The sequence below is a fragment of the Moschus berezovskii genome, chromosome 25 (genome assembly GCF_049115385.1).
Source record: "Moschus berezovskii isolate FMDL1 chromosome 25, NW_MosBer_1.0, whole genome shotgun sequence".
Classification (NCBI taxonomy): Eukaryota; Metazoa; Chordata; class Mammalia; order Artiodactyla; family Moschidae; genus Moschus; species Moschus berezovskii.
In genome coordinates, this window is record NC_142484.1 from 2,024,353 (window position 1) to 2,049,942 (window position 25,590).

Here is a 25,590-nt window from a genome sequence, read left to right on the forward strand (position 1 = left end):
CTTCAAGCTGCGATGTGAATTAGTGCCTGGGGTGGCTGAACCCCCTCATTCCTGGTGAGGCCCTGAGTGTGGGCACCTTTAGGGATGACGTGTCCCCAGTTCAGTTCAGTCACTCAGTCATGTCTGACTCTTTGTGACCCCATGGACTGCAGCACGCCAGGCCTCCCTGTCCGTTACCAACTTCCAGAGTTTACTCAAACTCATGTCCATTGAGTCTGATGCCATCCACCCATCTCATCCTCTGTCGTCCCCTTCTCCTGCCCTCAATCTTTCCCAGCATCGGGGTCTTTTCAAATGAGTCAGTTCTTCACATCAGGTGGCCAAAGTATTGGACTTTCAACTTCAGCATCAGTCCTTCCAAAGAACTTTCAGGACTGATTTCCTTTAGGGTGGACTGGTTGGATCTCCTTGCAGTCCAAGGGACTCTCAAGAGTCTTCTCCAACACCACAGTTCAAAGGCATCAGTTCTTTGATGTTCAGTTTTCTTTATAGTCCAACTCTCACATCCATACATGACTATTGAAAAAACCACAGCTTTGACTAGACGGACCTTTGTTGGTAAAGTAATGCCTCTGCTCTTTAATAAGCTGTGTAGGTTTGTCATAACTTTCCTTCCAAGAAGCGAGTGTCCTAATTTCATGGCTGCAGTCACCATCTGCAGTGATTCTGGAGGCTAAAAAACAGTCTGTCACTGTTTTCCCATCTTTGCCGTGCAGTGATGGGATCAGATGCCGTAAGACGTGTCCCAAGGTTGCATATTAAAATGGGCCCTGTGTGCTCTCTGGTTCCTGGGCTGGGCCGCAGCCCGGCCTGGGTGCAGCTCTGGGCCTCCACCAGGGGAGACGAGGATCTGCGCTGAGCTTCAGTGGGTGCTTCCCTGGTGGCTCAGCTGGTAAAAGACTCCGCCTGCAGTGCGGGAGATCCCTGGGTTGGGAAGATACCCTGGAGAAGGGAAGGGCTACCCACCCCAGTATTCTGGTCTGGAGAAGCCCGTGGACTGTATAGTCCACAGGGTCGCGAGGTCGGACACGACTGGGGGCTTTCACTTTCGGGGCAGAAATGGCCAGTCAGACGATCGGCAGGCGAGGCCAGGGCGCCTCCCTCAGGCGGCTTGCCACGCGGCGGCCTGCTCGAGTCGTCCGGTGGGCGGGAAGCTGCACGCCGCGGGACACGCCCCGCGGCCCGGTTCCAGGGGCCCGAAGGAGCAGGGCCGGCTGCCCCGGAAAGGGACCGGAAGTGCCCGGACCGCGCGGGTACGTGACGCACTTCCGGTTCCGCGGCTTCCGGCAAAGTGGGCTACAGCACCAGGAACGAGGCTCTGGCCGTTAGCCCTGGAGCATTCTGGGAGTCGCAGCCCTGCCTCCTCACTCCGACTCCCTTCCTGAGTCAATTCCGGTTTCTTCGCGAAGGAGCGCCACCGTTTCCTGTAGGGAAGGCGGCGCATGCGCAAAGACATCACTCCCGATAGGCCTCGGGAGTGGAAGCCAGGTGCCTTGTGGGAGATGTAGTTCTTCAGGCGCGGGAGAAGCGGCCCTCGGCCAGCGGGGTACTCGGTTTCCCAAAGGGCTGAGCGCGGCTCAAGATGGAGGCAGCCAGGCTGAAATGAGCCGGTAGGTTTTTGGTGGGAAGGGTCGTGCTGCTGACCCGTCGGGCTTCAGGAGGCGACTGTCCGTAGTCTGCTGCCCCAAACAGGGAGACCCTCGTGAGGCCCGGACCCTTGGCCCGCCCCCGCCCGACTTGGCCGCAGACACGAGCCCTGCTGGGCACGCGCCGAGATTCTGGGCGCGTGGAGTGGAGAAAGTCAAGGCTCTGCCTCCCGGGGAGACAGACAACCCGCAAGGAAGCCAGCGCTCCCTGGGGCCTGGCCAGCCCCGACCCCGGCCCTGAGAGAGCCGCGCCTCCGTCAGCCTGCACTCAGCTCTGCGCTGCAGTGAGCTCAGGAAGGTCTCGGAGCGCTCAGAGACGCAGACCTGGCGTGCCCGATCTTGGGGCGCGATTCCCGGCTCCCCTCGGCGTGCCCCACTGATCACGGGCGTCCAGGGGACGGGAGTGCAAATTTAGGAAGCCGGAGGCTGCTTGAAACTCCAGTTTTGCCTCCAATGTACTGAATGACGGGCAAATTATCTCCCCACCGCGGTCCTGCCAGCCCTAAAACAGATACCGTTGGCGTTTACTTCGTGTCCCCTTTCCTGGAGTTGCTCCTTCATTTTGGGAGTCATGCAAGATCCAGAGGAATGGAGATCTCGCCTGTATTTGACCTAGAGCAGGGCACTCAGAGCCACTCCTGGTCCACCTGGCCTGGTCTTTGGTGGGTGCAGGAGCAATGGAGTCACCCTGGGCAAGCAGGGAGGCTTGGTGGGAAGAGGAAGTTGTTGGACTGAGGCTGAGGCCTGTCCTCTGGGCCTGGAAACAAGATTCAGGGTGCCTGGTGACACTGGAATACTAAGCAGGTGTTGGCAAGACTTCTCTGCTCCGCTGGGAAAGTGAAGGGTGTGTGGAGGATCACAGGAGATGTCCCTGGAGGTTGCCTCAGGAGCTGTGGGGCCGGCCTCTGCCAAGTAAGACTGAGCCAGCTTCCTGAGAGCTTGACCCTCAGATGCCAAGGACCTGGCTGCAGCCCCTTCTGGAGATCCCAGGGCATCTCTCTGCACTCAGGAGCACACCTCCTCCCCACAGAGCCAGCAGGTGCCCCTGACTTTGTGAAGTACTTACTGCCTGCCCTTTTCCCAGGCAGCATCCCACAGCAAGCTCTAAAATTCTTTATTGCACTTGTTAGCAAAGTGAGGAGAAGGCAATGGCAAGCCACTCCAGTACTCTTGCCTAGAAAATCCCATGGATGGAGGAGCCTGGTAGGCTGCAGTCCGTGGGGTCGCTAAGGGTCGGACACGACTGAGCGACTTCACTTTCACTTTTCACTTTCACACGTTGGAGAAGGAAATGGCAGCCCACTCCAGTGTTCTTGCCTGGAGAATCCCAGGGACGGGGGAGCCTGGTGGGCTTCCGTCTATGGGGTCGCACAGAGTCGGACACGACTGAAATGACTTAGCAGCAGCAGCAGCAGCAAAGTGAATAAACGTACTCCTCATCCATACAACAGATATTTATGAAGTCCTGACTGAGTCAGTTCGAGCTGTTCAGTGAGCTGGTTTGCAGTTACTGCCATGACTGTCAGCTGTTTTCCGTACCTCTGAGCACTCACTGACCTGAAAACATGTACTAAGCTCCCACGTGGAACCACCGCGGGACTTGTCGGTTAGCAAGATTACAGTAGTGACTGATACAAAGTAGACTCTATAATTTCACTTTTTGGGAAGTGTGATCACCCTTTACAACTCCTCGTAATCCATTAGGAAGTGTACAGGTTACGAGGACAAAGCAACGGAACGTGCTAGTGTGTGGAAACACCGGCCCCGCGTCAGAATGAAACCGTGCCAGGCTTTCCCCGAAGTGAGTCGGCACTCAGTTAACGGCCAAAATACCCTGTCTCCAGTCTGTAGTCCACAGATCTTTTTTTTTAATGTTTCACACCTGCAGCTGCTAGCCAGTGCGAGGAGGATGATAGCTGCGTTAGCACAGAATTCTTCATTATTTATCGGAGAAGGAAATGGCAGCCCACTCCAGTATCCTTGCCTGAAAAATCCTAGTGGCAGGGGAGCCTGGCAGGCTACAATCCAAAGGGCCGCAGAGTCGGACAGGACTGAGCTACTAAGCACACTGCCTGCCGCGTACCGCACTTGGCCAATAGAGGGCGCGCAAGGATTGCTGGTGACCTTGGCTTGAAGCCCCAGCTGGCTGGAGAGGACTGAGGGAGGTGACCAGCTCCTGGCCTGGCTGTTTGGGGGCTTTGTAAACCCACCCCGGGGGTGGCACCACTCCTGTTTGTCCACCATCTGGTCTAATGGCTGGCTGTCCCTCCCTGCCCTTAGCCAGTCACCGAGCCGCTGAGCAGAGCCGTGCCCCGCGGGCCTTTGCCACCAAGAACCTTCGTCAGCATTCACCCCACCTGCCCTCCAGCGTCCAGCAGGTGCCCATCAGACAGGGAGGTAAGAGGAGGGCTTTCGGTGGGTGGGTAGGGCGGGGGCGCTGGCCCTTCCTCCTGGGACACCGCTCTTCCTGCTGATCCTGCCTGGGGTGGTGGGTCTGAGCTTGTGGTGTTCTCGGGGACTCCCGGGGCTGTTTTGCTACAGGTGTGGCGTGGCCTGGGGACACATGGCAGAGGCAGGGGACAGCCAACACTTCCTTGACTCAGAGGTCGACGCCTTGCCTCCTGACACTGTCTCCCTCAGCGACTCGGACTCCGACCTCAGTTTGCCCGATGGTGCTGGGGTGGACACTCTGTCCCCGGGGGTGCTGCCTGGGGAGGTTTCCGGGGATTCGGGCCCCGACGAGCCCCCCTCGCCGCCCAGGGGACTCCCCGCAGAGGCGGTGCGCCCCTTCCACCTGAGAGGCGCGAGCTCCGCCTTCTCCCAGCGCAGCCGCAGCGTCTTCGATGGTTTGGAGGGGGCCGCTAGGCGGGCTGTGCCCGCTGCGGCTCCAGCCAGCCCGGGGGACAAAGGGGGCTTCCAGCAGCTGCTGACACCCTCCAGCCAGCCTGCAGCGGGGGGCCCGGGTAGGGCCGCTGGAAGCCCTGCTGCCCCAAGGGCGCCCCCAGTCCCTGACTACGTGACCCACCCTGAGCGCTGGACCAGGTACAGCCTGGAAGATGTGGCCGAAGCCAGCGAGCAGAGCAACCAGGCCGCCGCCCTGGCCTTCCTGGGCCCGCAGAACCTGGCCGCCCCTGGCGACTACCTGCCCTCCTTCAACCAGGACCCCTCCAGCTGTGGGGAGGGCCGGCTTGTCTTCACTAAACCCGCCCGAGCCAGTGAGGCTCGGCCTGACAGGAGGAGGGTCCCCAGAAAGGCAGGGGAGCCGGGCAGGGGTGACCCTGGGTTTCCAGGAGCGGCAGGGGGCGAGGGCCCCGTGGAGCTGGCCCACCTGGCCAGGCCTGGGAGCCCTGAAACCGAGGAGTGGAGCGGACCCCGAGGGGGCCTGCAGGAGGTGGGTGTACTTGCAGGCGTGGCCCACGCCGAGTCTAGGTCCAGCCCCCCGCTCGTGGAGACAGTGGGTTTCCACGGCAGCAAGAAGCGGAGCAGGGACCACTTCCGGAGCAAAGGCGGCAGCCCCGAGGCCCCAGGCGCGGAGGTGTGAGCCAGGAGGCCGCGTGGCCGTCTCCCTGACCTGGCTGTGCTGGAAGGCTGGCCACCGCTGCCCCCGGGCAACTTCAGGGCTGGAGCAGGCTCAGGGCTCCAGGGCAATGAACCAGCCTGTCAACTGCCTGTAGGTGCCACCAGGGAGCTGAGACCTCGCCAGGCTGTGGGCCGGGGGTGATGGAGGCCCAACCCGTTCTCTGCCCAGGAGACAGTAAAGGCTCTGCATGTTCCTCTGGCTCCGTGTGTCTGTGTGGACCGCCTCTCCCCTGGCGACCGCAGCCGGGGCCCTCTGCCCTCCAGCCCCCATTGTCCCGCATGCGTCAGGAGGAGGTCTTTCTGTTGGACTGAGGCGAGTCCCGCCTCGGTCCCGAGCAGGAGGCTGAGTCCCCAGCCCGTCCCGGGAGGACTCGCAGCTGCTCACGTGAGGACTGGGGACGGAGGCTGGTGTGAATCTGGAGAGAGTGGAGTGTGAGCGTGGCCGGGAAGCAGCCGCCACTGGCCCTGCACGCCGTGCTGCCTCGTGTGTGGGGATGACCGGTGTCGCCAGGACTGCCGTGCAGGGCAGTGAGGTCGGTCCCCAGAGGGTGCCGGGAGGCAGACAGGAGTCAGCATGGCTCCTGTGACTCCTGCCAAGCCCCAGCCTGGCCCTGCCACTATGTCCCCTACCCCAAGGCTCCAGGTCCCCAAGGGAAGGGGAGACCAGCCTGGCTGCCTGCTCGCCTTGTTGGGGTTCCCAGAGGGGCCTGGGCCCCGTCCCTGGTCACGTGCTTCACTAAACAGACGCCTCCCAGGGTCCCCTCTGCCGTGGGACTGCAGCCCCAGGTGTGGGTGTGCTTTCCCGGCCCCATTGACCGTAAAGCAGTTTTCGGGGGTGGTGGTGGGTCCTCAGACGGGGTGGCCCGGCACTTGCCGTGAGTGCTGTCAGGCGTGGGGGTGGCCGCCAACACTGAGCACTCAGCCTGGGTCTTGAAGACAGAGATTCTAACTCCAAGCGTTTCAGAAAAGAGCAGTCTCTTGGTGGGTGACACAGGTTGCGTGTGGACCCCAAGGCAGCTGCCCACCTAAAGGGAGGCCCCCCACAAGACAATCAGCGAGGCCTGCACTTCTGGCCCCAGTTGATTGGCTCTGGATGGGGTTCGGGGGGCTGTTGGGCCCATGGTGCACATCACTGCACTCCCAGACGTGGGGAGGTGCTGGGTAGGGCGAGGGTGGTACATCCCATCAGGGTGCTCGACTGGCGGGGGAGTGTGCTGGCATCTCCACGGGGCCCAGGATGCCCAACCAAGGGCCGTGCCCTCCAGGCCTGGGCCCCTGGGAGCGCAGGGCTGTGTGCTGACGTCCAGGTGGCTCAGGGGTTGGAGGGCGGCTGGCCAGCTTCAGGGTGCTTGTTGCTACCCAGGGCCCCTCCGTGGTCAGCAGAGGCCGGTGGGTTCCCGCTGCTGGAGTTCCGAGAGTCTGGGGGGGAAGGAAGACCCCTTTACAGCTGCTGGGTGCCCAGTGGGGCAGCCCCGGGGAGAGCTGGCCCTGGGCAGGGGGGCGGGGGAAGCCAGTGGGGCCCGTGAACCGCGCCGTGGTTGAGTTGGTGGGTTCCCACAGAGAGCCCCACCCGCCCTAAAGACCGTGGCCAGCCAATGACCATCCAAGACCTGGGCCTGTCTCCCAGGACAGGTGGGAAGTGGAGGCCTAAGGTGAGGCAGAGGACACAGCCCCCAGGCCTGCAGGCTGGCAGAGGGTTGCCCGTGCCCGCCCACGCCCGAGCGCCCGGGGCACGGGGGCTGTCACTCACTCCAGTGGGTGCTGCCGGGGGCCAGTGACTCAGCCACGGAGGAGAGGAGCGCCGCGCAGGAGCCGACCTGGAGGAGGGCAGGATGGGGGCTCCAGGGCCGGGCCCGCGTGCACCCCTGCCCCGCCAGCCAGCTGCCCCCAGCCCCGCTTTGGCGGCTGTCACTCGAGAGGGAGGAGGGGGCTCCAGCGTGTGAGTGAGGAGTGGACGGGGAGGGGTCTTCAGCGCAGGACCCCCGAGGAGCGGCAGGGTCTCTTCCCGGAGGGGTGGGCACAAGTCCCAAAGCCTCAGGCCTTCCCCGCCCTGCCCCTGCCCTGACTGCATGCCCACCTGCCAGGCCCTGCCCAGGGAGAAGGGCACCCTGGTCCGCCCGCCTACCTGAGACTCCAGATGCCTGATGCGCCTCTCCTGTTCCCTCAGGCCCCCGAGGTACTTGGCTATGACATCCACCCTGTGGCGGGAGCGGACGGGCAGCAGGCTGCTGAAGGCCAGTGCCCCACACCGGGGGCCTTCCCACCTCCCTGCCCTGATGCCCAGACCCTTCGGGTGCGTTTGGGGGTCGCTGAGCCTCTGTGGGCACCTGAGTTCAGGGTGCTCCGTCCCCTCGGGCGTGGTGGTGGGGGTCAGGGCTGCTCCCACCCACAGCCAGGCGCATGGGTGTGAGGTTCGCCCCAGAGCAGGAGGAACCCCACGAGTACTGGCGCCAACCCCCAAGTGTAGGGCAGGCCTGGCCCAGCAGAGCCCAGTCCAGGGTGAGAGGCTGCTTATTAGAACTGGGTCCCTACCCAGCCCAGACCCTGTGACGTGAGGGGCCATGCCAGCCTTAAGGCAGCCCGCCACCCCGCAGAGATCTCCCAGCCCCGCTGAGCTGGCCCTCCAGCAGCACCCCCAGAACCTCCCGGCCCTGCAGGGAGGGCACTGGCCCCCGTGGGCAGCTCTGTGGGCTCCGCGCCCCAGCGGCCCGCCGCACCAGGGAGGGCGCCCCCACACCTGTGTGCCACCTTCCGCAGAAGCTCCTCCTGGCTCTCCTTCCGGCGCTTCTCCAGCTCACTCAGAAAGTTCTCCTTCTGCACCGCCTCCCAGGTGACCACCTTCTGGTCCAGCGGCTCTGGCAGATCCCTCTCTGGGGAGCCGGGCAGCCTCAGGGCAGGGTCCAGGCCTGGAAGCCCCATGGTGGGCAGGCCCTCGGAGCCGCGGCAGAGGGGGCCGGGCCCGCTGCCCCCTGCCCCCGCCTGGGCCCAGGGCCCCGCCCCCCGTCCGCGCGGTTCTGTCAGGAGCCTCACCCAGGTGCGTCCGCTTCTGCGGGATCCCCCTCTGCAGGAGCCTCTTGAGCACCAGGCTCAGGTGGCTGAGGAGGATGAATGGGGGCGCCAGCGCAGGGCGTTCGTGGTACTCCACAATGAGGTGGAAGCGCTGGAACTTCCAGAAGGTGTCTGCGTTGCCCTGCACCACCTGGAACGTGTAGCTGCAGACGGCCGCAGGCGGGCGGTGTGGGAACGCGGCCCTGCTCCCCGCCCCGCCCCCGGGGTGCCCCACTGCCCCTCTGCTGCAGCCTGGCAGACCCAGCCCACCTGCCCGCACACCCCTGCCGGGCCTGCACCACCTCCTCGGTGCCTTGAGTGCCAGAGGGGAGACCTCCAGAGGGGAGACCTCCAGAGGGGAGTCCCAGCTCTGGAGTGGCACCCCATACCCAAGCCCCTCCTGGGGGCAGAGAGGCGACTGCCCCCTGTGGTCTGGAGGGCTGGACAGGTCTGGACCGGAGGGACCAGAACCAAGGCCCCCTTCCCCAAAGTGGACAGAGCCGGGGGGCAGGGCGGGCACCTGAACATGGCGATGAGCAGGTTCATGAGCAGCACATTGGTGACCAGCAGGAAGGTGACCAGCAGGAGGATGACCACCCAGTTGGCGTAGAGGTTGGGGCAGGAGGGCGAGCCTTCCAGCAGCAGCGGGTTCACGGAGCAGTTCACGCGGGCTTCTGCAAGGGACCGGGCACGTGGCATTGGGCGGGCCGAGCCGCCAGCGCCCTCGGGCGTCGAGAGCTGTGTCCCCGCAGTGGAGGCCACCCAGGGGGAGGGCCCGGGGAGGCGGCCAGTTCCTGTGCTTTCCCACACACGGTCCAGGCTTCGGCGCTCAGACTCCGAGTCCTGGGACAACCGGGTCCTGGGTGGTCTGCCTGGCCATGCCGGCCCTGCTTCCTCCCACTTCGCTGGGCTGAGGTCACAGCGGCCCACGGGCTCTGGAGACAGAGCCCAGCCCGTGTCAGCCCACCCCCACCCAAAGCTTGCTCAAAGCCAGCGTGGGGGGCGCTGGCTTTGGCGAGGGCGTGGGGTCTCTCCTGCAGGACTTCTCAGGCCCGTGGCTCACTGCCCGCCACAGGAGTCTGAGCTGGGGCAGGTCTGCACCTTCCCCAAGCCGGCAGCGGCGGGACGCCCTTGACATGGGTTACTGTCGGCTCGAGGACGAGCCGGGGCAGGAGGGGGCGGCAGTGAACACCCAGTCTGGGGCAGGCTGAGGCAGGGGCCCCGCTCCAGCCCCTCCCCTGCCTGTCTCAGCCCCTGCAGGGCCAGCCTGGCCCCCACCCCTGCCCCGGGAGATGGGAGGGAGGTGCAGACGGAGGCCTGGGTAGGGGGCGCATGGATGCGGGGGCCCCGGGGGCTGGGGCGTCTCCCTGTCAGGAGGGCTTGAGGCTGCAGGTGGTGACCTCCGCAGGCTGTGTGTGTGTGTGTGTGTGTGTGTGTGTGTCTGTGTGTGTGTGTCTCTGTGTGTGTGTGTTTGTGTGTGTGCAGGCCATGTGTGTCTGTGTCTGTGTGTCTGTGTGTGTCTGTGTGTGTCTCTGTGTCTGTGTGTGTGTGTGTGTCTCTCTGTGTGTGTGTCTGTGTGTCTCTGTGTGTGTAGGCCGTGTGTGTCTGTGTCTCTGTGTGTGTGTGTGTGTCTCTGTGTGTGTGTGTCTGTGTGTGTGTGTCTGTATGTGTCTGTGTGTGTGTAGGCCGTGTGTGTCTGTGTCTCTGTGTGTGTGTGTGTCTGTGTGTGTCTCTGTGTGTGTGTGTCTGTGTGTGTCTCTGTGTGTGTGTGTCTGTGTGTCTCTGTGTGTGTGTGTCTGTGTGTGTCTCTCTGTGTGTGTGTCTGTGTGTCTCTGTGTGTGTGTAGGCCGTGTGTGTGTGTGTCTCTGTGTGTGTGTGTGTCTGTGTGTGTCTCTGTGTCTCTGTGTGTGTGTGTCTGTGTGTGTGTGTGTGTGTGTGTGTGTACGTAGGACTGTGTTTCTGTGACTGCCTCCTCCCCCCTCCCCAGGTCTTCATGCTGTGTCTCAGCGGGGGGCATTGGGGTCTCTATTTCAACGTGTGTGCCCATGTCCCCACCTCTGGGCTTGCATGTCAGGCTGGCAGGGCCTGTTTCCATGTGTGTGTGTCTCCCTCACGGGATGATCCCCTCCTGAATGAGGTACTTTGATGGGTGTTGGGGGCTCCGTGTGAGACCCCTCCCCAGCCGCCCCTGCCCTCCCGGCCTGCAGATCCGTTCTCGCCCTGGGCACAACAAGCGGCCTGGAGTGCCTGCCCGTCTGATGGAAGCAGCTCCGTGGTGACGAGGCGCCTGTGTCTCCCCTGGGACTCTCAGAGGCGCTGCCAGGCCCAGCTGGGAGATGGGCCGTCCCTGGGGCCTCCTGGGGCCCAGAGGGGGGCTCTGCCCGGGACACTCGGACCCGGCTCCTGCAGGCTCGAGTGCACCAGGGACAGCAGGGCGGCCACCCAGGACCCCAAATGGGACCACATGCTGGGGGTGCCTTCCCTCTCAGCCCGTAAGTTAGCAAACTACTCTCTGCCTGTGGGGCGGTGGGCTCCCAGGGAGGGGCTGGCCAGGGGTCCACCCTGAGAGACGGGGAGGGGGAGGGACTCTCGGCGAACTGGCCCAGGCTGGCCCTGCCACAGTGGGGCTCAGCCTGGCAGCAATAGTGGCGTTGAAAACTGGACCCCTGGGAGTCTGCACCCCTAGTCCTGCCCAGGCAACCCTGGGCTCCTGGGGACCCCGAACCATAACAGAGTTCCCTCGTACTGATGTGTGGCCATCACGGTGGGAGGGACCCCACCCCTGCCCAGTCCTGGGCGCCCACTTCTCCCGCCTCCTCCCGAGGAGCCCTGTGGGACTGGGGCAGTTGGAGGTCATGGCAGCGTCCCCCAGGCGGGGCTGCCCGGAGAGGGCAGACAGGGGCTCATTAAACTAATGGCCTGGAAAATGGTGCCCATGGGAGAGCACACATGGAGCCCCGTGCCGGGTGCGGGGGGAACTAAGAAAACAGCCCAGGAAATGAGCCCGCAAAACTGTCTAAGTAGGAGGCAGCTCCCGTGACGGCGCAGCCTGGAGCCCGCTGGTCTGAGTCACGTCCTCGCCCCTGGACAAATATTTACCAGGTCACGGGCGCTGACCCGCCTCACTAGCGGCTGCAGACAGCCTCAGGGACTGTGCGCCTGTGACTGCCTCGTGACACCCGCCTGAGTGAAGGACCCCCTGCCCCCGCTCTGCACCCTGGGAGCGCCGGCACGGCTGGAGCCCTGGGCCCCCGCGCTGGCCCCCATTGTCCCCCTTCTCCTGCTCCTCAGTGAACCCCAGCCATGCCAGGGCCCACACAGGCGCTCCCGGTCCAGCCCGCGGATCCCCAAGCACCCCTGGCACCCCACTGCACTATCATGGGAGGATTTTCCGGGGGCTCAGATGGTGAACAGTCTGCCCTCAGTGCAGGAGACCCGGGTTCAATCCCTGGGTCAGGAAGATCCCCTGGAGAAGGAAATGGCAACCCACTCCAGTATTCCTGCCAGGAAAGTCCCATGGACGGAGAAGCCTGGTGGGCTACAGTCCATGGGGTCTGAAAGAGTCAGACACGACTGAGCGACTTCACTTTCCACCAGCCTCCACCCCCACCCCTATATGGGGGCGGCCCTGGAGACACCCCTTCAGGCAGGCACAGTGTTGGGCTCACACGTCAGGTGGGTCCCCAGAAGCTAGGGTGCCCTCAGGAGCGGCCTTTCAGCCGAGGGCCTCCCCAGCGGGCAGGCTGCATGCATAGTTGGCAGGGACGTGCCGGGAGGGCCATCTTGGGGCCCAGACCAGGCACTGGCCGGGGGCAAGAGGGCCCAGCCCTGCCGAGTGCCTACCCACCTCCCCTCCAAGGCCCCCCGACCGCGGCCCCCTCTGCCCACAGCTTCGTATCTGTCTCCCAGCCAGGGCCCGAGGTTGGGGCCTCCACAGCTGGCATGCGTCAGCCCGGACCTGTCCCCCACCGGCTGTGACCTGGCAGGTGTGCCGGGCCTGGGGTCAGCCCGGGGGACTTCCCCACCGTCAGCCATCAGGCCAGGGTCTCCTGTGACCCCCAGAGGCCCCTCTGCAGGGCCAGGTGTCCAGGGTCTTTCAGAAGGAGAGTGCTGCCAGGGGTGTCAGTGCTGCGACTCCCTGGGGCGGGTCCCGCACAGAGCCCCCCAGCCCCGGCCCGGGCTGAGTGCTGACCATCGATCTCATCCAGCGGGATCTGCCCGAAGATCTGCAGGTACGGCCGGTAGAGCACACGGCGGAAGACCCACTCCAGGCGGCCATCGTGCGGGTGCAGCAGCGCCTGCGTGGCCACGCCATAGGCCACGAGCCACACACTCAGGAAGAAGAGGAAGAAGAAGACGTCCTTCATCTCGGGGGCAGGGTGGGGGAAGAAGAGTCAGCACTCGCCAAGCAGGGCCTGGGCCCGCCGTCCCGGCCCGGGCTCACCATCCGCTCCACGATGATGATCTTGGGGCCCAGCTGCTTGTGGACGGCGAAGATGTGGATGAGCCGGAGCGTGAACACCATGAAGTCAATGGCGAGCAGCGTGCGGCCGGCCTCGAAGGCCCAGGGCAGCATCCTGTGGGCGGGGAGGGTGAGCTGGACTGCCGCCCGTGCCCAGAGAGGGCTGGGGCTTCCTCCGGGACACACAGCAGGGGCGCCAGGCCAGGCGGACCCACCCTGGAGGCCTCCCTGCCCCCAGCCCCCCGGGGCTGCCTTGCGGGCCGCAGCCCCGACCTGCAGGCGAGCCCGGCGGTGAACAGGAGGATGGCCGCCATGTCACACTTGTTCCAGTTGTCCTCCACGTAGAGCGCGAGCTTCTGCACCAGCTTCGTGTCCTCACCCGTGAAGAAGCCCTGGCAGGGGCAGACAGCCCAGTGACGGCAGCCCGGGCTCCCCTTCGCGGGCCACGGCCCCTCCTGGGCCGGGCTGTGATCCACAACCCCCCGGGCTCCGTCTGCAGCTGTGCCGGGACCCCACTGACCTGCCGGATCTCCTCCAGCACCAGCGTGAAGACCCAGAAGTAGAGGGTGACCTCAGACCCTGACGGCCCCTGGGGAGGGGGCCGGAAGTCCACCAGCAGGACGTAGGTGAACAGGAAGAGGAAGGCAAAGTACATGACCACGTTCCCAAGGAACACGGTGACGGGCGCCCCCCAGAACTTCCTCCAGCGTGTGAGCAGGAAGGCAGCTCTCCGGCCTCGGTCACCCTCGCCCCTCAGCGCCTCGGCCAGCTCCTCCGCCCTGTGCCTGAAGGAGGCCACAGGCAGTGGTAAGACGAGCACCCCGGGTCCCGAGCTCCCCTGCCCATGGAAGCCCAGCTCCCACCACGGCCCCTCCGCAGGCCCTCACCCGCCGCCCAGGCCGCAGAGTAGGCTCGTCTCTGTGTCCACACTGTCCAGTTCCTGCAGGTCCTCTGGGCCTGTCCTTAGCGGGGCCTCCTTGCTGCGAGCACAGGAGCCCTCAGGGTTGGGGGAGGGCACCCAGCCAGGGGATGCACTGCAGAGGGATGCGGGGAGGGGCATGCAGGGGCCACGCGGACGAGGGGAGGGGGGCGAGGCTGGGTTGTGTCGCCACCAGCACTGCTCTGGCAAGCAGCTGCTGCCTGTGCTGACGGACCTGAAGGTGATGAGGTTGGTGTAGATGAGGGCCGGGCAGAAGAAGGCACCCAGCAGCCGCAGGATGGGGGTGCCTGAGGCCATGTCTCCCCACCAGATCTTGGTCAGGAAGGCCTGAAACAAAGGGGTAGCTGTTGCCCCCCCAAACCTGCCCTGCAGTGCCTGCAGCACCTGCCCTTCAGGGTTCAGCTAAGGCATCAGCCCTCCCAGCCTGGAGCCCCCAGAGCCTCCCTCCTGGTGGAGAAGGAGCACCTTCCATGGAGGGAGGCCAGGCTCCGGGTTAACAGGGCTGACATTTTTGCTGAGAACAGAGATGGAGAACACACACCCAAAAAAGATGTCCTCTTCATCACAGGGGACGGGACATGAAAGGAGGACGTCAGGAGACACCAGGAGCAACAGGCAGATTTGGCCTTGGAGCACGGAATGAAGCAGGGCGAAGGCTAACAGAGTTTTGCCAAGAGAACGCACTGGTCATAGCAAACACCCTCTTCCAACAACACAAGAGAAGACGCTACACATGGACACCACCAGATGGTCAACACCGAAATCAGACTGATTATATTCTTTGCAGCCAAAGATGGAGAAGCTCTATACAGTCAGCAAAAACAAGACCAGGAGCTGACTGTGGCTCAGATCATGAACTCCTTATTGCCAAATTCAGACTTAAATTGAAGAGAGTAGGGAAAACCACTAGACCATTCGGATATGATCTAAATCAAATCCCTTACGATTATACAATGGAAATGGCAAACAGATTCAAGGGATTAGATCTGATAGAGTGCCTGAAGAACTATGGACAGAGGTTCATGACATTGTACAGGAGGCAGGGACCAAGACCATCCCCCAAAAAAGAAATGTAAAAAGGCAAAATGGCTGTCTGAAGAGGCCTTAAAAATCACTGAAGAAAGAAGAGAAGCTAAAGGCAAAGAAGAAAAGGAAAGATACAAGCATCTAAATGCAGAGCTCCAAAGACTAGCAAGGGGAGAGAAGAAAGCCTTCCTCAGCGATCAATGCAAAGAAATAAACAAAAACAATAGCATGGGAAAGACTAGAGATCTCTTCAAGAAAATTAGATATACCAAGGGAACATTTCATGCAAAGATGGGCTCGATAAAGGACAGAAATGGTAAGGACCTAACAGAAGCAGAAGATATTAAGGAGGGGTGGCAAGAATGCACAGAAGAACTGTACAAAAAAGGTCATCGTGACCCAGATAACCACGATGGTGTGATCACTCACCTAGAGCCAGACATTCTGGAATGTGAAGTCAAGTGGGCGTTAGAAAGCATGGCTACGGACAATGTTAGTGGAGGTGATGGAATTCCAATTGAACTATTTCAAATCCTAATAGATGATGCTGTGAAAATGCTTCACTCAATATGCAGCAAATCTGGAAAACTCAGCAGTGGCCACAGGACTGGAAAAGGTCAGTTTTCATTCCAGTCCCAAAGAAAGGCAATGCCAAAGAATGCTCAAACTACCGCACCATTGCACTCATCTCACATGCTAGCAAAGTAATGCTCAAAATTCTCCAAGATAGGCTTCAACAGTACATGAACCAAGAACTTCCAGATGTTCAAGCTGGATTTAGAAAAGGCAGAGGAACCAGAGATCAAATTGCCAACATCTATTGGATCATCAAAAAAGCAAGAGAGTTCCAGAAAAACATCTACTTCTGTTTTATTGACTATGCCAAAGCCTTTGACTGTGTGGATCACAATAAACTGTGGAAAATTCTTCAAGAGATGGGAATACCAGACCACCTGACCTGGGTCCTCAGAAACCTGTATGCAGGTCAGGAAGCAACAGTCAGAACTGTACATGGAACAACAGACTGGTCCCAAATAGGAAAAGGAGTACGTCAAGGTTGTATATTGTCACCCTGCTTATTTAACTTATATGCAGAGTACATCATGAGGAACGCTGGGCTGCAAGAAGCACAAGCTGGAAACAAGATTGCCGGGAGAAATATCAATAACCTCAGATATGCAGATGACACCACCCTTGTGGCAAAAAGTGAAGAGGAACTCAAAGGCCTCTTGATGAAAGTGAAAGAGGAGAGTGAAAAAGTTGGCTTGAAGCTCAACATTCAGAAAACTAAGATCATGGCATTGGGGGTCCCATCACTTCATGGCGAATAAATGGGGAGACAATGGAAACAGTGTCAGACTTTATCTTTTTGGACATCGAAATCACTGCAGATGGTGACTGCAGCCATGAAATTAAAGGACACTTGGTCCTTGGAAGAAAAGTTATGACCAACCTATACAGTATATTAAAAAGCAGAGACATTACTTTGCCAACAAAGGTCCATCTAGTCAAAGCTATGGCTTTTCCAGTGGTCATGTATGGATGTGGGAATTGCACCATAAAGGAGGCTGATCGCCGAAGAACTGATGCTTTTGAACTGTGGTGTTGGAGAAGACTCCTGAGAGTCCCTTGGATTGCAAGGAGATCCAACCAATCCATCCTAAAGGAAATCAACCCTGAATATTCAGTGAAAGGACTGATCCTGAAACCCCAATGCTTTGGCCACCTGATGGGAAGAGCCAACTCACTGGAAAAGACTCTGATGTTGGGAAGGATTGAGAGTGGGAGGAGACGGGGATGACAGAGGATGAGATGGCTGGATGGCATCACCGACTCGATGGACATGAGTTTGGGTAAACTCGGGAGTTGGTGATGGACAGGGAGGCCCTGGTGTGCTGCCGTCCGTGGGGTCACAGAGAGTCGGACACGGCTGGTGACTGAGCTGAACTGAGAGGTGGAGAAAGGGCTGGACTTGGGTCTGGTGGGGAGAGTGGCCAGCAGAGGGAGTCAGGTGGGCGGCTTCCAGGAGTGGGGCTGTCTGGGGCACCTGCTCTCTGCCCAGGCCCTTGCCCACAGCACGCCCCGGGGCTCACCTGCACCCCGTCGTGGGCAAAGAAGGCCTTGGTGTCGGCCTCAGTGGCCAGGTGCAGACAGGTGGTTCTGCTCCAGCAGCGGTTCCGACGCACCAGCAGGGCGAAGGCGCGCTCCTCGCTGTGGCGGTAACACTGGGAGAAGAGGTCTGCGGGGGCGGCCGCTGCCGTGATGCCCAGGCCCGCCTGCCGGGCGCCTCCCCCGCAGAGCTGGACCCGCAGGACGGCCGTGCGCCCGCGCCCACCTCCCCGGGGGCTGTGAGGTGCACCTGTCCCCACCCGGCCTCCCCGGCAGGCCGTGCGAGCCTCCCTCTCCCCAAGTGTCCCTGCAGGGCCGGCCGCGATGTGGGGCTCTGTCCTCATCACATGCTCCCATGTGTCCCCCGGGAGCGCCGGCCGCCCTGCCCCCAGTGCCCACACCCGTGCTCACCCAGGGCCAGCTGCTCGTACTTGGCCTCCCGCAGAGTCCGGCCCACCTCGGCCTCCGTCTCCAGGTGGGACATCTCTTTGAGGATCTTGCAGGCGGCCAGAGCGGCAGCCACCCCCTCCTGGCCCTGGGAGACCGGGCCTAAGTGTGCAGCCACTTCCCAGCCCCCAAGGCCTCTCCCAGCGTCCTCCCAGCCCCCGCTAGGACACCCCAGGGCTCCTCCCGGTGTCCTCCCGGCCCCCCGGGACCCCCAGGCCCCCTCCTGGCACCCGCACCATGGCCCAGAAGTAGGTGGCCATCTCGTGGCGGTTCTGCAGCACCGCCCACAGGAACAGGTCCCTCCAGGGGTCCTCGCTCCTCTGGTTCAAGTCCAGAAGCCCCTTCTGGCCCGAGGGCCTCCGGGCTGGGCCCCGTTCCTGGAGGGCAGGTGTGTCAGCCTGCGGCCTCAGCCACAGCCCTACCCCCGCCCGCACTCACCGCTGACCCCGCCGCACTCACCGCCTGGTAGAGCCCCCGGCAGGCGTCGTGCAGGAAGTCCTTGAGTACTCGAGACACCTCGTGCAGGGAGAAGGCGGGCGGCCCGGCGGGCGGCTCCCGGGCCTGCTGGGCGCCCAGCCCGGCCAGCGTCAGCCGGCCCTCCTCGTGCTTGCGCTGCAGCAGGTCGAAGAGCAGGCTCTTGGGGGCCACGGAGCGGTAGAGCTGCTGCAGCCGCCCGTACGTCAGGAAGTCCGCCACGTCCGCGCCGTTGTCCACGAAGAGGCGCACGAACTCGGGCTTGTTGCTCACCAGCGCGTCCATCATCACCTCCTCCAGGTCGCGGGACTGGGGCGCCGGGCGGAGGGTGAGAGGGAGCCCGTGGGGAAGGGGGCCTGCGGGAGGGGTGTGGGGACCCTCGGCAAGACCCCCAGCTCCCAGGTGCCCTGCCCTGCCTGTCCCTCTGCACCGAGGCGGCCGGCGGCCACTGACATTTAGCCCATCCTGCCTGGGATGCCGACAACTGAGGCCCAATGGGAGGGGCCCTGGCCTCCCCAGCTCCCATGGCAACAGCCGGGCCAGGCTGGCCCTGGATGCCACCTGCCCCCAGCCCCTCATCAAGGTCCCCGCCCGGCACCGGCCAGAGCCAGGAGCCACCTTCCACTCCACGTCCCCGTTGAAGATCTCGCTCTTGGCAATGTCCACGCGGTCCCAGGCCACGGCCAGCTTCAGCTCGTCCAGGTAGTCCTGTGCCTCCTGGCTGTGGCTCTTGCAGGCTGTGGGCGGGGAGGGCGCGGTGGGTGAAGGGGAATCCAGGCGCCGGCAGAGCCAGCAGGCACAGGGTCCCTCAAGGTAGCTCTCCTAGATGTGTGGCCATGGAAACGATGCCCTGGTTCCCTCCACACCCTCTGAGTACAAGACATCCACCCCCCGCCAAGGGGCCACCGCTGGGAGCTCCAGGACCCCAAGGGGACCCCAGGGCTGGGTGGAATAGTGGGGAGCAGGCACCTGTCTGGAGGAGCCTTCCCTTCCTCAAGGGTACCCCCTGCCCCACAGAACCCCTCCCTGTCTGGGCCTGTGTCCCCCGCCAGTGGTCAGCCCCACAAGTGTTTATGTTCAATGAGACGCACACTGAGTGACAGCCAGGAAGTGGAGGCCACCCGAATGTCCCTCCACAGAGGGACAAAGAAGCAAAACGCAGGCTATCACTGTCCCAAAGGGACTGGCGCCCCCATACCGGCTACAGTGTATTGGACAACCACCCAAAACATCGCGCTCGGAGGAGGACTCCAAAGGCCACAGGGTGTGTGGTCCCGTGTCCAGGAAGTGCCCCCAGTGGGCAGATCCATAGACACGCAGGCTCGTGATCGCCAGGGACTGGGGGAAGCGGGGGTCTAGTGGGCCTGCTGGGTGGTGGGCGTGCTTGGGAGTTAGTAGGAGCCGTGGGCCACCGTGAGGAAACACTAAAAGCCCTGAACTACATCCACACTTTAGCTTTCTAAGGACTTCCCTGGTGGTCCAGAGGCTAAGCAGCCGCCCGCCAATGCGGGGGAACACAGGTTCACTCCCTGCTCTGGGAGGATCCCCCGTGCCGCGATGCAGCGAAGCCCACACAGCACCCCCAGGAGGCCTGGGCGCCCCGGGGCCCGGATACAAAAACTTGTGATAAAATACAACTAACGTAAACCTTCCACAGACAGACCTCTCCTGGATTTGCGTGTCATCGCTGTGCGGAGGCCTTGGAAGGTCCCGTGTTCCTTCAGTTTGGCCACACGTGCTGCCGCCCAGGTGAGCAGCGGCTGCACACACGCTCAAACACTCGCGCTGACACACACAGCAGGGTGCAGCCACCCCAGGCTCAGGCGGCCTGGAGGCCGAGACCCCGGGGCGGGGGCTGCCCCTCGCCAGGCTGGCCGGCCACCCCCCCAGTGCGCCCCGTGGGCCCCCAGCGGGCCCGGCCCGGCCTCACCTTTCACCAGCGCTTTGAGGATGACCGTGTCCAGCTCCTCGGAGCCCTCCTGCTCGAAGTCGTGCACGGTGAGCAGGTGTGGGTGGGACATGATGGTCTGTAGCTGGGACCCCAGGACAAAGGCCCGGAGGTGACCCCGCGGGCAGGGCAGGCGGTGTGTGACCCCCCAGTCCCCAGCCAGAGTGCCAACCCGCCACCCACAGGGCCCAGGGCAGCCCCACCCTCAGAGACGGGCGTCCCTCCTCCACGAGGGCCTGAAGCGGGGGCCAGCCCTGGGGCTTTGCAGCCAGAGGGGCCAGGCACGGATGCGCAGTCCAGGGGCCGGGGTCTAGGGCGGAGGCCAGCACGCAGCCCTCTCTCCGGTGGCTCATACCAGCCCCGTCCAGTGCACGACGTCCTCCCAGGAGAAGTGCTCACTGGGGAACTTCTCCCTAAACTGCTTCTCGGCCACCTGGGGTGCCAGGAGATGGGGCTGGTTCACGAGGGCAGCAAGCACGTCCGCGACGCCCCCTGAGCCCGCCAGGATCAGCCATGGGGCGGCATGCTCCACGGCCCTGGAAATCCTCTGAGGCAGGTGGAGGGGGCACAGTGGACCGGGTCAGTGCCAGGTGCCACCCGGCACTGGCTGGGGGGCCCCATGGGAGGCCCCCACCTGCCCTACCTCCAGGGTGCTGGGGTCCCCATTGACCAGCAGACAGAGGACAGGGATCTCAATGCTGCTGGTTCCTGTGGAAGGATGGAGCACAGTGTCCACCCAGGTGCCCGGGTGAGCGGAGGGCCTGGAACCCTCTTGTGGGGTAACCCCCTGGGCCTCAGACCACCAGCCTGCAGCTTTTTGTGGGCAAACTCCAGGCAACAGGCTTTTTCTCCAGAGGGGCTCCCGGCTGCCCTGTCATCCAGGACAAGGATGCCAGGCCCACACCCCACTGTCCAGTGTGGTCACTTCGTGGCTGTTTAAATGTCAAGTTGAACATCGAGTCCCTGGCTGCGCCAACCACGTTCCAAAGGTGGCCATCTCTCCCTGGCCAGGGCACAAAGCTCCACTGACCACTTGCCAGGCCATCTGAGGGCCCCAGAGCACCTCAGCATGGTGAAGGAGGGGCATGGGTCAGTCACTTACCCCCGAAAAACAGACGTGAGACTTCTGAATGTGCAGCCCCAGAAGCCCGGACCTGCCGGGTGGGCTGTGTGGGGAAAGCTTGGCAAACTCCTGGGAGGAGGCAGGGAAGACTGGACGGCCCCCAGCCCCGAGAATGGTTCCCTCTAACTGCCAAGGTGCCTGCCAAGCGGGAAGGATACTGGACAGAGTGGGTGTGAGCCTCCTGGCTTCAGCAGCCCAGGCCAGGTGAGGGTTAAACACGGCTTAGGTTGCATTTTCATTAAAGAGTGCTCAGTTGGCAGACACACACACACTGTTTATAAATATTGCCAGTGATCACACATGTTTTGTGATTGTAAATGTCAGTTGTAAATACACTGCTGCTGCTGCTGCTGCTAAGTCGCTTCAGCCGTGTCCGACTCTGTGCGACCCCAAAGATGGCAGCCTACCAGGCTCCGCCGTCCCTGGGATTCTCCAGGCAAGAACACTGGAGTGGGTTGCCATTTCATTCTCCAATGTGTGAAAGTGAAAAGTGAAAGTGAAGTCGCTCAGCCGTGTCCGACTAGTAGCGACCCCATGGACTGCAGCCTACCAGGCTCCTCTGTCCATGCGATTTTCTAGGCAAGAGTACTGGAGTGGCTTGCCATTGCCTTCTCCGTGTAAATACACGGACTTTGGCAAATCCCGCTTTCAGACCCGCCCTGGCCACGCTGGAGGCTGCTCCTCGGGCAGCACTGCCCCCTGCAGGCAGCGAACCTCTGGTGGTGGAGGGAGACAGGCCCCTGGAAACTTGCAAATCTCACTTTCTTGGCAGAGCCTGGAGCCCCCAGCCAGAGCCTCTGGTTGGGGTGGGGTGCAGTGGCGGGGCACTGGAAACGGACCGGCAACCACTCTGCTGCCTGGTGGGAATGTTACCTCCAGGCAGGGACTCCCCAAAGTTGTGTTCCCCATCACCCTGGCCAGCAGCCCCCTCACCCAAGACCCCCTCAGCGGCCCAGGTCTCAATGCTCTGGTATGTTTGGTGCCTTCAGCCTGGAATGCCCGTCCCGGCCCAAGCTGGTGGCCCTTCAGCCCTGTCCACCCCTGCGACCCCCCCACCACGGTGTTCCCGGCAGCCCCCCTCTGCTGTGGGCCGCCCCCGCCCCTCCCCTGCGGGCAGCCCTGCCCCTCCCCCACGGGCAGCCCCGCCCCGGGCAGCCTCACCCCCGTAGCCGGTCCTCTGCTCCGAGATGTACTTCTCCAGCTGCAGCCGCAGCTCTGTGGGCCCGTCGCCCTTCCCGGGGGCCCCTGGCTCCACCAGGATGAAGTGGGAGTGGTTGTTGTCCAGGGGGCAGAGGGGTCCCTGGCCGCCTCCATCGTCCACGGGGTAGTGCACGGGGCCATCCCCCTAGGCACACACACCGTGAGGCCCAGGCGTGGCCTGTGCCCCCAGATGTAGGGAGGGCCGCTGCTGCTGCGTGGGCGCCCAGGGAGGGTACCCTCGAGATAGCACCCTGCATGCCCGGGGGGGAGGAGGTGCTCCACCCACCTGCCCACTGCTGCCCTGGCAGGTGGGGGCTCAGTCAAAGCTGGTGTAGTGTGGTCAGCCTGCGAGATGGCCCTGGTGGCCTCTGTCAGGCATGCCCTCCAGCCCCGAGGTGACTGATCTCTGGGGGCCTCCCCATCCTGCCATGTCCCACGGCCCGAGAGCCCAGAGCCCGGCGCCCACCTGGGCGTGGTCCAGGAGCCTGCGGTGCAGCACGCGGCCCAGTGAGGCAATACCGATGGCCACCACGCGGGCCTTGGTGGACGTGCTGGCCAGGGAGTGGTCACGCACAGCCTGCCCAACATAGCGGGCGAGGCCCACTCGTAGCGCGCTGGTCAGGATCCAGGCTCCTGTGGGCACAGGGGTCCCTGAGCACAGGGGCCTCCCCAGGTGCCCTCCAGGACCAAGGTCAGGGTTAGGGCTGGAGGCAGACCGCCGCTGCCCTCTGGACAGAGACTCAGACCCTGGCCTATGCTGGCCCAGAACCCAGGACATTCTTCTAGCGCACAGAGCCCTCGGCCCAAAGGTCAGCAGGGCCTTTGTCTCTTCTACAGTCGTTTCTGGGTTGGAGGAGGGCGGACACTCCCCTCCCTGCGTGGGCTTTCCGAAGGCCCAGCTCTGAAATCAAAGCCCAGGAGTTTAATTCTGACCCCAGCGACTGGCCGGCCAGAGTGCTGTCCCACGAGATGGGGTAAAGGAGGCCCGGCTGTGGACAGCAGACTGTGGAGGTTTTGCCCTTCCCTGGGGTCTCCCGCTGAGGCCTGCTGACCTCACATGTGGCCGGGCTCTCCTGGGGGAGGCTCTGAGCCCAGGGACCTTCAGCCCCTCGGCCGTGTCCCCCAGAGCGGCTCCCACCACCCCGCAGTGCCACAGAGGGAGGGCGACCATGGGGACGGCGGCTGGGGGCCAGCACGGGGCCTCTTGAGTATTCTGACCTGCCTGCGCCCTGAGCCGCCTGCGCCCTGAGCTGCCTGCGCCCTGACCCACCTGCCCTGAGCTGCCTGCGCCCTGACCTGCACCCTGAGCCGCCTGCTCTGAGCTGCCTGCGCCCTGACCTACGCCCTGAGCCGACTGCGCACTGAGCTGCCTGCGCCCTGACCTGCGCCCTGACCTGCCTGCCCCCTGACCCCTGCCCTGACCCGCCTGCGCCCTGAGCCGCCTGCACCCTGACCTACCTGTGCTCTGAGCCGCCTGCGCCCTGAGCTGCCTGCTCTGAGCTGCCTGCGCCCTGACCTGCACCCTGAGCTGCCTGCACCCTGAGCTGCCTCGCCCTGACCTGCGCCCTGACCCGCCTGCCCCCTGACCCGTGCCCTGACCCGCCTGCACCCTGAGCCGCCTGCACCCTGACCTACCTGTGCTCTGAGCCGCCTTCACCAGCCCCTTGCGTAGCACATCCCGCAGCCACGGCTTCAACGCGAAAGGCCGTTCCTCGCCTACCAGTGACACTACCAGGTTGGGGGCCGGCAGGTGCCACTCAGCCATCAGGAGGTCGAAGAGCACAGACGGGGCCACGCCACTGGGCACCCTCACGAACTGCAGGGTGGGAGCAGGGTGCAGGGCGAGGGGGCGCTAGGCACAGGGGTGGGCTGGGCTCCAGAGGGTGGGGGCAGGGCCGCAGCTGGAAGCCAGGGCTCCCCAGGCCATCGGGACCCGCTGGGTGACCTGTGAGCGGCCGAGGCTGGCTGGAGGAGGGGCCTGGATCTGCTGTGTGTTGGGGTAGGAGGCAGAGGCCAGAGGGGGCTACCAGCTCCAGAATTCCGCCCTCCTGGGGGCTCCAAACAGACCCCTTATGAAAGAGCAGCCTGGAGGAGATGGGAGTCAGGGGCCCAGGGTCCAGGGTAGCACAGGGGTGGTGCCGGCCAGTCCCCAGGTAGGGGCAGCTCTCACCTTGCCTCGCTTCTTCCCAGACCCTCCGAAGACGATCTCACCCCGGCCCAGGCTCGGCCCCCATGTGTCTCCAGTACCCCTGGGGCTGCTGGGACGGGTGCCCCTGGCGTCCTGCATGGGGTCCTGTCTGCAGGGACAGAGCCCTCAGGGTGGGCTGAGGTGAGGTGAGCCCCAACCCACTTCCTGCTGGAGCCCAGCCGCCTTTGCAGGGAAGCCCGGGTGCAGGCGGAAAGGGGGGACACCTGCCCCAGCGCCCTTCCCTGCAGTCCCCAAACCTGACCATGACCCCAGCCCTCCTGTAGCCCCTTGGTCTCAGCCTGCCTCCCGTCTGCATTGCCCTCTTCAAGCTGCCAGAGCTCCCGGCCCCAGGCCGGGATGGAAGCTCCTCCTGGATCCCTCCCCACCCCATGCTTCTACTCACCCTCCCAGTGCCACGAGCCAGCCGTGTCCGTTGCCACTTCTGCCGAGCCTTTGGCAGGGGGTGTCCTGGAAACCCCAAAAGGCAGTGGAAGTCTTGCAGCCCACCCCGTACCCCACCATGCCACAGCCCTGTCAGCCCAGGACAGGCATGGGACCCTGGGCGCCGGCTGCCCAGCAAAGAGGGGGCGGCAGGCAAGCAGGTGCCCGAAGCTCAGGTGAGGAGGGACGGGGTCTCCTCCTTACGCTCCCCCCCGCCCCTCCCACCTCCCAGAGACCTGCCCACCAAGTCCTCACTCCGGCCTAGCACCACCCACGTGCCCCGCGGGATCCCAGGAACAGCTGAGGGACAGGACCTGGGTCCCCTCAACCCGCCTGATGGCAAACTCCCCCACGCCTCCTGGACCCACCGCAGACCAGCCACCCAGCTCCCCGCCCCCTGGCCACGGCCCGCATGGCCCCTCCGCAACCTGCTGTCTCCAGCGGCCTCCTCTGCAGACCCATGGGGAAAGCGCGCCTGCCCCGCCCCGGCCCTCCTGTGTCCACAGAAGGAGCAGAGCCGATGGGACCCCAGGTCCCAGCAGACCCAAGAGGCCCTGCCCTACCAGGTCCACCCTGGGAAGCTCCAGCTCCACGGCCACCTCTTCCACCGCCGTCCCCTGGGAGGTGCCCTGGGCAGGGCCCAGCCAGGATGGGCCGTTTGTGAAAGGAGAGCGACTCCCTCGGTTCTTGGGGCCAGGCCAGCCCTTTGATTCTTAGAGAGGGGCCACCTGTGAACACACACAGGAGGGGCTGGCGGGTGTGGGCAGGGCCCCTGCAGGCCGCCATGGGCCCGCCACCATGTCCCCCAGAGTGACGCGTCCACGCCCTCGCTCCCTTGTTGTGGAAGTAAGCCCTTTGCGGATGTGATCAGGGAGAGGGGGTCATCAGGATGGGCCCTGATCCACTGACCGAAGTGGCCTTAGAAGAAGGGGAAGAAGCTGGGTGGGGATGGACATAGA

General features: G+C 63.4%; 2 protein-coding genes across 4 annotated transcripts; one reads left to right on the forward strand and one right to left on the reverse strand.

Moving 5' to 3' along the window:
- The first annotated feature begins 1,451 nt into the window (after positions 1-1,451).
- TSSC4 (tumor suppressing subtransferable candidate 4) lies at positions 1,452-5,419 on the forward strand. Of its 3 annotated transcripts, none has more exons than XM_055415246.2 (3): positions 1,452-1,610; positions 3,927-4,043; positions 4,188-5,419. In XM_055415246.2, exon 3 carries the CDS (start codon positions 4,210-4,212, stop codon positions 5,185-5,187), a length of 978 nt encoding a protein of 325 aa, XP_055271221.2. In that variant the 5' UTR covers positions 1,452-1,610; positions 3,927-4,043; positions 4,188-4,209; the 3' UTR covers positions 5,188-5,419. The 3 variants fall into 3 exon arrangements, with proteins under 3 accessions (XP_055271221.2, XP_055271223.2, XP_055271222.2); XM_055415248.2 differs by lacking the exon at positions 1,452-1,610 and adding an exon at positions 2,287-2,308; XM_055415247.2 differs by lacking the exon at positions 1,452-1,610 and adding an exon at positions 3,424-3,447.
- Positions 5,420-5,541: 122 nt separating this feature from the next.
- Positions 5,542-24,655, reverse strand: TRPM5 (transient receptor potential cation channel subfamily M member 5). Its single transcript, XM_088832352.1, has 23 exons — positions 24,594-24,655; positions 24,173-24,299; positions 23,638-23,818; positions 22,469-22,635; positions 21,964-22,147; positions 20,323-20,387; positions 20,035-20,226; positions 19,662-19,764; positions 17,717-18,468; positions 17,494-17,634; positions 17,222-17,345; positions 16,795-16,940; positions 13,623-14,002; positions 13,256-13,520; positions 13,009-13,127; positions 12,718-12,850; positions 12,466-12,640; positions 8,794-8,947; positions 8,256-8,437; positions 7,963-8,095; positions 7,351-7,423; positions 6,976-7,042; positions 5,542-6,644 (listed from the first exon to the last, which is right to left on the reverse strand). The coding sequence occupies exons 2-23, from the start codon at positions 24,287-24,289 to the stop codon at positions 6,538-6,540; spliced, it is 3,960 nt and encodes a 1,319-aa protein (XP_088688478.1). The 5' UTR covers positions 24,290-24,299; positions 24,594-24,655; the 3' UTR covers positions 5,542-6,537.
- Positions 24,656-25,590: the final 935 nt, after the last annotated feature.

Excerpts from the sequence above, each read along its gene's own strand:
- TSSC4 (XM_055415246.2), top strand. The coding sequence starts at position 4,210 with ATGGCAGAGGCAGGGGACAGCCAACACTTCCTTGACTCAGAGGTCGAC.
- TRPM5 (XM_088832352.1), bottom strand. The coding sequence starts at position 24,289 with ATGCAGGACGCCAGGGGCACCCGTCCCAGCAGCCCCAGGGGTACTGGA. Across the intron at positions 16,941-17,221 it reads GTACGAGCAGCTGGCCCTGG|ACCTCTTCTCCCAGTGTTAC; the intron begins GTGAGCACGGGT and ends CCGCCCCCGCAG. Across the intron at positions 7,043-7,350 it reads TCAGGCATCTGGAGTCTCAG|GTCGGCTCCTGCGCGGCGCT; the intron begins GTAGGCGGGCGG and ends GCCCTCCTCCAG.